Source organism: Cherax quadricarinatus, chromosome 1, assembly GCF_038502225.1.
Source record: "Cherax quadricarinatus isolate ZL_2023a chromosome 1, ASM3850222v1, whole genome shotgun sequence".
Taxonomy (NCBI): Eukaryota; Metazoa; Arthropoda; class Malacostraca; order Decapoda; family Parastacidae; genus Cherax; species Cherax quadricarinatus.
In genome coordinates, this window is record NC_091292.1 from 10,977,247 (window position 1) to 10,988,932 (window position 11,686).

An 11,686-nucleotide genomic window follows, 5' to 3' on the forward strand; every position below is an offset into this window, starting at 1 on the left:
ATACACATGTGTTCGGTGAGGATGGGGGCGGCTAGGCGAAGAGCAACACCAATCCGAATGGCCTGTGGGTCGAGACGGGTGCCCAGGGAGGAATTGGGAACAGCTAACAGGAAATCTCCTGAGTGTGGTGCCTTCACTGCCAGGAGACGAGCTTTGTCCTTTCCTGAAGCATTGGAGAGCATTGTGTGGGCGATTTTTTCCATGATCGGTTTGTCCCAGTGGGACTGTTTGTGCTCTTTGGGAGGAGCTGGTCTACTGGAGGAGTCTGTAAGGGTGTCCCACCGAATCGCTGCTTCAGTAAACCTGGGATCTTGATCTCCTACCACGTCTCTCAAGCGTTCGGGAACTATCTTCTTGACTAATGCAGTGGAATCCAAACACGAAGACAGAAAAGCAGGTAAAGCAACATGCGTTGCTTTGCGCACCCCTATACCTCCCAGTCGCACTGGGAGGGTTGCCTGATCCCATTGCTCATCCTCTAATGACAGGTTCAGTGCCTTCTTAAAAGTTGGTCTCAGGTGTGCGTCATATTCATCAAGTGTTGGGTTGTCAAAAGAGGGCGCACACCTCATATATATATATGTACATATATATGTACATATATATATATATATATATATATATATATATATATATATATATATATATATATATATATATATATATATATATATATATTTATATCTATTTATATATATATATATATATATATATATATATATATATATATATATATATATATATATATATATATATATATATGTCGTGCCGAATATGTAAAACTGGTCAATTAGCAAGAACTCATTTAAAATTAAGTTCTTTCTAAAATTTTCTCTTATACGTTTAAAGATATATTTTTTCATTAATGTTAATGTAAAAAATTTTAATTTTGCTACAAAAGAATCTTAGAAAACTTACCTAACCTTATTATAACAAGAACAATTTATTTTAGCCTAACCCAACTAAATATATTTTAGATTTGTATACAATAATTTTATACTAAACAAACACAGTGAAATATATTTTTTCTGTTAGGTTCAGAATGATTTTGGCGAAATTATTGCATACACAAATTTTCGCTTGCCCTATATGGCAAATTGAGCGTTGCTTCTTAAGCCAAGATGGCAAGTTCTGCCTATTCGGCACGACATATATATACATACATATATATATATATATATATATATATATATATATATATATATATATATATATATATATTTATATATATATATGTATATAAATATATATATATATATATGTATACATATATATATATATATATATATATATATATATATATATATATATATATATATATATATATATATATATATATATATATATATTTATATTTATATATATATATATATATATATATATATATATATATATATATATATATATATATATATATATATATATTTATATATATGTATATATATATGTCGTGCCGAATATGTAAAACTGGTCAATTAGCAAGAACTCATTCAAAATTAAGTCCTTTCTGAAATTTTCTTTTATACGTTTAAAGATATATATATATATGGGTTTTCTTTTATTTTGTTACTAGTTTTTGTTCTTGTTTATTTCCTGTTATCTCCATGGGGAAGTGGAAAAGAATCCTTCCTCCGTAAGCCATGCGTGCTGTAAGAGGCGACTAAAATGCCGGGAGCAAGGGGCTAGTAACCCCTTTTCTGTCTTTTTCCATCTTGTGAATTCCTCTCAGTATTTTGTATGTCGTTATCATGTCCACCCTGTCTCTCCTGTCCTCCAGTGTCGTCAGGCCAATTTCCCTTTCCACTTTCTCTAGTTTCTTTACGTGCTTGGCTAGGTGTGGGTACCAAACTGGTGCCGCATACTCCAATATGGGCCTAACGTACACGGTGTACAGGGTCCTGAACGATTCCTTATTAAGATGTCGGAATGCTGTTCTGAGGTTTGCTAGGCGCCCATATGCTGCAGCAGTTATTTGGTTGATGTGCGCTTCAGGAGATGTGCCTGGTGTTATACTCACCCCAAGATCTTTCTCCTTGAGTGAGGTTTGTAGTCTCTGACCCCCTAGACTGTACTCCGTCTGCGGTCTTCTTTGCCCTTCCTCAATTGCTGGACCAGGTCTGCAGACTGTCCAGATCCCTTTGTAGTTCTGCCTGGTCTTCGATCGAATGACTTCTTCTCATCAACTTCACGTTAACTGCAAACAGGGGCACTTCGGAGTCTATTCCTTCCGTCATGTCGTGTGTGTGTGTGTGTGTGTGTGTGTGTGTGTGTGTGTGTGTGTGTGTGTGTGTGTGTGTGTGTGTGTGTGTGTGTGTACTCACCTAGTTGTACTCACCTAGTTGAGGTTGCGGGCGTCTAGTCCGAGCTCCTGGCCCCGCCTCTTCACTGATCGCTACTAGGTCACTCTCCCTGAGCCGTGAGCTTTATCATACCTCTGCTTAAAGCTATGTATGGATCCTGCCTCCACTACATCGCTTCCCAAACTATTCCACTTACTGACTACTCTGTGGCTGAAGAAATACTTCCTAACATCCCTGTGATTCATCTGTGTCTTCAGCTTCCAACTGTGTCCCCTTGTTACTGTGTCCAATCTCTGGAACATCCTGTCTTTGTCCACCTTGTCAATTCCTCTCAGTATTTTGTATGTCGTTATCATGTCCCCCCTATCTCTCCTGTCCTCCAGTGTCGTCAGGTTGATTTCCCTTAACCTCTCCTCGTAGGACATACCTCTTAGCTCTGGGACTAGTCTTGTTGCAAACCTTTGCACTTTCTCTAGTTTCTTTACGTGCTTGGCTAGGTGTGGGTATGTATGTGTGTGTGTGTGTGTGTGTGTGTGTACTTACCTAATTGTACTCACCTAATTGTGGTTGCAGGGGTCGAGACTCAGCTCCTGGCCCCGCCTCTTCACTTATCGCTACTAGGTCCTCTCTCTCTCTGCTTCCTGAGCTGTATCATACCTCTTCTTAAAACTATGTATGGTTCCTGCCTCCACTACTTCACTTGCTAGGCTATTCCACTTCCTGACAACTCTTTGACTGAAGAAATACTTCCTAACGTCCCTGTGACTCGTCTGAGTCTTCAGCTTCCAGTTGTGGCCCCTTGTCCCTGTGTCCCCTCTCTGGAACATCCTATTTCTGTCCACCTTGTCTATTCCCCGCAGTATCTTGTATGTCGTTATCATGTCTCCCCTGACCCTTCTGTCCTCCAGTGTCGTCAGTCCGACTTCCCTCAACCTTTCCTCGTACGACATTCCCCTGAGCTCTGGGACTAGTCTTGTTGCAAACCTTTGTACTTTCTCTAACTTCTTGACGTGCTTGACCAGGTGTGGGTTCCAGACTGGTGCTGCATACTCCAGTATGGGCCTAACATACACAGTGTACAGTGTCTTGAACGATTCCTTATTAAGGTATCGGAACGCTATTCTCAGGTTTGCCAGGCGCCCGTGTGTGTGTGTGTGTGTGTGTTACAAGGTATGTGTTACTCATTTTCGTGTTGCAGAGAATGCACATTATTTCTTTCTGTGTTGCGGGATGCATCTTGCTTCCTTTTGTATTGTAGGATGCGTTTCATTTCTTTTTGTGTTGCATGATGCGTCTATCTTCTTTCTGTCTTCAGGATCCAATTCACTTCTTTCCGTGTTCCAGGATGCCCCTCACTTCTTTCCGTGTTGCAGAATGCGCCCTACGGAACCCTCATCACAGCTAATTCCTTCATGCTGGCTCCGGGGGATTTCGTCAAGGTTTTCCTGCCTTACAACAGAATCATAAAGTGAGCATTTATTTATTTTTTATTTATTTATTTAATGTCTTTGCACAGTACATTGAGATTGTGTATATACAATAGTGGGTTGCAATACAAAGAGAGCCTCTATTATGCCTAGGCATTATGGGCCAACTTAACATTATTGGCTTACATTCTACTTAATACTAAGTTGTAGTATATCATAGTTGTACAGTAGGAAAGCAATTATTTCATAGTTGTACGATAGAATATAAATTGTAAATGAATCAAAATTTGTATAATACAAAGATATATTTATATTCAAATGTGCTTCTGTGAAAAACAATGGTTCAATTATATTCCTGTCAACAATGGATAAAAGGTTCAATGTGATTGTTTCAGTTATGATGTGGGAGTACATAGGTGAGTAAATGTGCACTGAGTATTTAGCATTTAGTCTAGGGTGATTAAGTGGCTTTTGAGAAGAGTCTTAAATTGATTTTCAGACTGAGTTACTTTAATATCTTCTGGTAATGAATTCCATATTTTGGGGCCCTTTATGTGCATAGAGTTTTTACACAGTGTGATATGGACACGAGGTATATCAAAAAGAGATCTGTGTCTTGTGTTGTGGTCATGTGTCCTGTTTATGTTAGTGAGGAAAAGTTTGAGTGGAGGGTTTATATTTGCGTGTATTGTTCTGTGTATGTGGTAGGTACATGAATAAATATGGATGTTCTTAATGGTAAGCAAATTCAGATTTTTGAAAATTGGTGGAGTATGTTGGCGGGAGTGGGAATTTGGTATCATTCTTACTGCTGCCTTTTGCTGGGTTATTAGGGGTTTTAGGTGATTGGATGTTGTTGATCCCCATGCACAAATTCCATATGTAAGATAAGGGTATATGAGTGAATGGTACAGTGCCAGGAGAGCTGATTGTGGAACGTAGTACCTTATCTTTGATAGTATGCCTACAGTCTTGGAGATTTTCTTGGTGATTTGTTGTATGTGTGTCTGGAACTTAAGGCTACTGTCAAGGTGGATACCTAGGAATTTTCCCTCTGTGAGTCTTGTGACTGATGATCCATTTAGCGTAATGTTAATTGGATCATTTACAGCTTTGTTTCCAAAATGAATGGAATAGGTTTTATCAGTGTTCAGGGTAAGTTTGTTAGTCATCATCCAGGCAGATATTTTCTATAATTCAGCATTGACTGTGTTTGCTAGTATGACTGTGTTTGGGTGGGAAAATACATATGTAGTGTCATCTGCAAATAATATGGGTTTGAGTAGCTGTGATGCATTTGGTAGATCATTGATGTAGATGAGAAAGAGGAGTGGTCCAAGGACGCTTCCTTGTGGGACTCCTACTGTGATTGGTTGGGTGGAGGAGTTTGCATCATTTGCATACACATATTGAGTTCTGTTACTAAGGTATGACTTTAGGTAGTTGAGGGAGTGGCCTCTGATACCATAGTGCATTAATTTGGAGTACAGCAGTTCATGGTCGACTGTATCGAAAGCTTTACGTAAATCAATGAAAATGCCCAGCTGGACTTCTTTCTTTTCAAATGCGGTGTATATTAGCTCTAGCATGTGTATGATAGCATCATTTGTGCTTTTATTATTCCTGAATCCAAACTGACAAGGGTTTAATATGTTGTGTGAAACGAGGTAGGAATAGATTCGTCTATGAATTAATTTTTCAAAGATTTTAGAGAGCAGTGGTAAGTTAGATATTGGTCTATAGTTATTCAAGTCAGCTTGGTCACCTCCTTTATGGATCGGAGTGACCCTCGCTATTTTGAGGATTGTTGGGAAGGTAGATGATTCAATGGATTTGTTAAAGAGTGTTGCAATGATTGGTAACAATACTTGAGAAGCTTTTTTGTACATAAAAGCAGGCAAGTTGTTTATGTCTCCTGCCTTGTTTTTAAGGGTGTTTATGATGAGCGTAACTTCAGTGGGGTTGGTTGGAGCTAGGAATAGTGTATTTGGGTAGGTACCTATGAGGTAGGCTGATGGACGGGTGTTTGTGCTTGGTATTTTGTTTGCTAGATTTTTTCCTATGGTTGAGAAGAAAACATTAAGTCTGTTTGCTGTTTCGGTTGGAGTGAGTAGGGGTTCATCTGATTTTGTTAATTTGATTGCTTTGTTTTTGGATAACTTTTAAGTTCCAAGAATTTCAGATAGAGTTTTCCAGGTTTTTTTCATATCACCTTTGATGTTATGTAATCTATTTTCATAATACAATTTTTTTGAACTTCTTATCAGGCTGGTAAGTGCTGACGAATAATTTTTCGACTGTTCTCTAGTTATTTGACCCATTCTATACTGTTTTTCATATTTGTGCTTTGTGTTAATGGATTTGAGGATGCTTGGTGTTAGCCAGGGATTATTCAGTCTCTTTGCTGTGATCTGTTTAATTTTTCTGTACAATGTCTGTTATAGAGGCTTTGGGCTTTTTTTTAGAAAATTATTTATACATTCACTCATATCTGTATATGTTTCAAGCTCATTTTGCCAATCGATGTTATTCATAGCTGCTATAAAGTTGTTAACTGCTGTCTCGTTATGTAGTCTGAAGGTTACTTTAGTAATCTCTTGTGGTAGTTTGCCTAGATTAGTTATGAGAAAGGTTGGGTAGTGGTCTATAGTGTTGTCTGTGATTATGCCTGATTTTAAAGGGGATATGGTGTTTGTCCAGATGTGGTCTACTAAGGAGATGCTTGTTTCGGAGATTCTTGTAGGTTTAGATATTGTTGGTAGCAACAGGCAGTTACTCATTGTGTTTGTGAATTCGGTTACTTGTGGGTTATGGTCGTGTAGTATGTTTATGTTGAAATCACCTGTTAGTAGTAGGTGGTCTTTATTCATGTGTACATCAGTAATCATGTTTCCTAGTTTTTCACTAAAGTGATAAATGTTTGACTGTGGTACTCTGTAGATGTTTATAACTGTGAGGGGTTTTTGCAGGTCTTTTGATTTAAATTTGGCTATGATATATTCTCCATGTTCGTCCCTTGTGCAAGATTTATTGATATATTCGAGTTGATTTGAGTAGTATATAGCTGTTCCTCCCCCTTGCTGGTCTGTTCTACAGTTGTGTATGGCCATGTAGCCAGGAATGGTACAGAAATCTGTAATATCAGGCTTAAGCCAGGTTTCTGTGAGTGTGATGATTGATATATTGGAATGAAGGGAACTGAGTAATGCTGTGAGGTCATCATAATGTTTGCTCAAGGATCTGACATTGTAGTTAAAGATAGTTATGTTATTGTTTGCACTGAGTAATGTCTTTGCTTGGTCTGCTGTGTAGTAATTACAGTTACTGGTTGATTAGTGTAATTCATTTTGTAAAAAGTTTACATCAAGATCTATGTCTGTAATCATAGGATGAGAGTAATTTTACAAATTAGATTTTCTGAGTAAAATGGTATAAGATTTATATTGAATCTACAACTAGACTTATGACTAAGACTCAGTGATTAATCTAAAATTTGTAAAAAATTTGAAAGAAAATGGGATTATTATAGAATTGATAATTCAGTTATACACTTAAGTATCTAATAGCAACTTAATTAAAAAAAATTGCGGTGAACAAATAAAGTGGTAATCAAATAAATAAGCTAGGGAATATTATGGCAAAATAGTGAACTTATTACACTTTAGCAGCTGAGAATATCACCTTGATTATTTTAACAATTGTGAATATATGAACTTAAGTTGTTGTGTAAAGCTATTATAAAGCTAAAATAAAGGAGAAAATATATAGGGACTAAATTAAATAATGGTAAACAAAGTTAAATTGGCAGATAGTAATTAAGATATGATGTTGATTTGGAAGTAAGATCTGATTTGTTATATATAATAAGTTGAGCAGTTTATTGTATTATAAAAAGTAAAAAAATAATATGAGGTAGTTTGTAGAAGCTAGCACACTAATTGCACACACAATATAGTCACTAAGATATGAAAATAATTTGAGAGTTGGAATTGCCCAATAGCATAAAGTTTGAGCAATTAATATCAACTATAGGAATATTATTTGAGGTAGTTTATACTAGCTAGTGAGGGAAGGTTCAAGGTATTGCACAGTAGTGTAGTAGAAACAATTGCACGGTAGTGTAGTAGGAACAATTGCACAGTAGTGTAGTAGGAACAATTGCACGGTAGTGTAGTAGGAACAATTGCACAGTAGTGTAGTAGGAACATACACTAGTTTGTTATTTGTAGTTTGGGAGAAAAGGGAAAATTAGGTATGATTATAAGAGAATTTTAACAGTGTTTAAGTAGGAAAGAAAAAGGTAATACAGATATTATTAAAGAGTAAGTATCCAATTAACAAAAAAATAAATTGTGAATTGGGAATCTGGGAAGATAACACAAATTGGGTCACACAAGGAACTGTGTGGGACACCTGGGATAGTGAGGTAGTAAATACTATCTAGGAGGTGATAGTACAGGGATTAGTTCAATAATGACATAATAACATATACTAACGTAGTAAGGATTTGGTCACTAATATCAGTCAGACTGTGTAATGTTTGCATCATGAAGGAAGTTTGCTAGTTCATTTTCATTTGTAAGATAGTACACACGACCTACATTAGTTTTTCTTACTAGAATTTGTCCATCACGTACAAAGCACTGGTGAATTTTATCATTATTCTCTCGTTTTAGTTTTCTCACTCTGTACAGGAAGTTCTGTCGTTTTTTTTTGTGAGACTCATTTATGTATATATCGTTTTTTTGCTTTGATAGATGAAATTATTAGATCTTTTTTCCTGTCTTGTGTGTCCTATATGTTTGCAATAATTCCATCATTGAAGCTTTGGTGGGCTCTGCAGGTGAGAAAAATAACAGAGCTTACTGCCTCTGCTGCCGCTGCCGCTGCCGCAGGAACCTTACTTGCAACACAAAACAACGGAAAAATAATGGAAGTACGAAGCGTTATTGTGAAGAGAAGCCATAAAAATAAAGATTTGTATAAGCCATGATGCAAACTTCCAAAATTCACTCTCTTGTAATATTTATGTACTTGACGGTAGAAGAGAAATCTTCAGGCTAGATATTTTAGCTCAGAAAACTTAGATTCCTGAAAACAATTAACTTTATCGATTTTTTTATTACTTCCAATACTTCTAATAAGAGTCACTTATATGTTTAGAATAACGATAATTACGGGGACTTTAGTATTTTGCTTTAGATTTGTAATTATATTCCTGAAAGCAAAGGAAAGGACTGAGCAAACTCTCTAATGGTTGTGGTGCAATAATAATTATTTTAGGAACTTACCGGTGGAGGGATCTTACATTAGCTTGTGTTGATTACTTTGTCCAAGAGAAAGATATATTTAGTTATCTCATAAACAATATGGAAGGAACGCGCACTGATAAAAACAAGTTGATCTATCGAATCCATATGGAAATTCAGTCTTCGCTGAAAGTGACTGTGACCCGCATCTTCACAGGTACACGTCGACCAGCTCTTGGACTCTCTCGTCTCCTTCCTTCAACTTCAACATGCTCTTCGTTGCAGACAGCAAATACAGCAATAAAGGCTTCAGCATCACCATCTGTCCTGTACAAAACTCCTGCCATGTGGTGAGTACTATGCCCTCTGTATTATCTTGTAATAATAATAGCAATAATAATAATAATAATAATAATAATAATAATAGCCTTTTAATAAGGTAATACTGGTAGTAATAAAACAAATTAATAGTAAAATAATAACAACAATAACTATAACAACCACAATGATGATAACAATAATAAATGACATCACTATATTTGTCGTCCTGCCATTTTTCTCTCGTTTCCTTACAATCCTCAACTTTGTAAATAACCTCCCTTGATATTTTCCAGCTGGTTAACACTACCCTGGCTGGAAACACTAACTTCTTCACCACCCCAGGTTTCTTGAGCGGCCAACTGCACTCCAGCCTCACCCAGTGTGAATGGTGGATCGTGGTAAGCCACGTTAATTGAACCTTGTGCAACAGCGAATATTTGTGTTTTTTGACAAATTGCTAGTGGAACCTTAAAAAAAATTGCCATTAAAATAGCTTGGTCGGAATTGTACTAGAGACGCTAGAAGCCTGCTTCTCCAATGGGTATGAAATTGTTATCCCTTTGTATACAGTAATTTATCACTTTTAACATTGTTCTATAATGGTTTCTTGAACTGATTAATACATATACTGATAACTTTAAACCGATAGACTGTTAATTCAAACATCTAATGATGCATATTTGTCCATCAGGTTAAATTCTAATGTCAAGTGACGCCTTCCCACAGATTCAATTGTCCAAATACCCAATCCTTTCCCAGTCTCCCCTGTCTGAAGGTCCACACTTTGTTTTTACCCAGTCTTCACTGCTTAATGACCTACTCCTTTTCCACAGGCTCCCGTAGGTAGGACAATTCTAATTCAGATGTACATGATTATATACAAAACTCCTGGATGCATACTGGACTACGTCTTGGTGAACGGCAATGGAAAGAAGACCTACCCATCCTCATCCAGTGACATATTCTGCGACCGAGGATTTAAGTCCGTCATTACTAGTAGCAATATGGCATTAATAGCATACAGCGGCAGTCCAGGACTGAGCAATGGCATAGTGTTTATGTACATTGTCTTGTAATGGACCACTGAGGACGCACGATGCTGGAAGACCACCATTATGATGAACGAGGATGACAAAAAAATGTAATATGGATTATTGAACTTTTAATTATTTTTGGTCCTATTTTAACCTTTTGTCTGGGCTCTTTTAATCTTATCATTCAAAAAATATTAAAACTGAAGACATTCCAAATTACATTTGTAAGATTGCAATGAAATATCGGGTTGTACTTTTAAATAATAATTGATTGAATCAAAATTGACTCTAGTCTGCAAATAAATTTCCTAAACCATAAATATTTGTATAATTTGTCTCATTGAGTGAAAGTCGAGATGGAGAAGGTTGAAGACATAAACGAAGACTCATGGGAACTAGAGTCATCCATCAGTACCAAGACTCATGGGAACTAGAGTCATCCATCAGTACCAAGACTCATGGGAACTAGAGTCATCCATCAGTACCAAGACTCATGGGAACTAGAGTCATCCATCAGTACCAAGACTCATGGGAACTAGAGTCGTCCATCAGTACCAAGACTCATGGGAACTAGAGTCATCCATCAGTACCAAGACTCATGGGAACTAGAGTCATCCATCAGTACCAAGACTCATGGGAACTAGAGTCATCCATCAGTACCAAGACTCATGGGAACTAGAGTCATCCATCAGTACCAAGACTCATGGGAACTAGAGTCATCCATCAGTACCAAGACTCATGGGAACTAGAGTCATCCATCAGTACCAAGACTCATGGGAACTAGAGTCATCCATCAGTACCAAGACTCATGGGAACTAGAGTCATCCATCAGTACCAAGACTCATGGGAACTAGAGTCGTCCATCAGTACCAAGACTCATGGGAACTAGAGTCATCCATCAGTACCAAGACTCATGGGAACTAGAGTCGTCCATCAGTACCAAGACTCATGGGAACTAGAGTCATCCATCAGTACCAAGACTCATGGGAACTAGAGTCGTCCATCAGTACCAAGACTCATGGGAACTAGAGTCATCCATCAGTACCAAGACTCATGGGAACTAGTCTTCCATCAATACCAAGACTCATGGGAACTAGAGTCATCCATCAGTACCAAGACTCATGGGAACTAGAGTCGTCCATCAGTACCAAGACTCATGGGAACTAGAGTCATCCATCAGTACCAAGACTCATGGGAACTAGTCTTCCATCAATACCAAGACTCATGGGAACTAGAGTCATCCATCAGTACCAAGACTCATGGGGATTAGAGTCAGCCATCAATACCAAGACTCATGGGAACTAGAGTCGTCCATCAGTACCAAGACTCATGGGAACTAGAGTCATCCATCAGTA

General features: G+C 37.4%; 1 protein-coding gene across 1 annotated transcript in view; it reads left to right on the forward strand.

The window, feature by feature from the left end:
* LOC128685019 (zinc metalloproteinase nas-34-like) overlaps positions 1 to 10,573 on the forward strand; it is a 45,174-nt gene extending 34,601 nt beyond the window's left edge. Inside the window, exons 14-17 of the mRNA XM_070083748.1 lie at positions 3,674 to 3,768; positions 9,194 to 9,326; positions 9,591 to 9,695; positions 10,131 to 10,573. Coding sequence (XP_069939849.1) covers positions 3,674 to 3,768; positions 9,194 to 9,326; positions 9,591 to 9,695; positions 10,131 to 10,373 — 576 coding nt within the window. The 3' untranslated portion in view covers positions 10,374 to 10,573. The remainder of the gene's footprint in view (positions 1 to 3,673; positions 3,769 to 9,193; positions 9,327 to 9,590; positions 9,696 to 10,130) is intronic.
* The last annotated feature ends 1,113 nt before the right edge of the window (positions 10,574 to 11,686 follow it).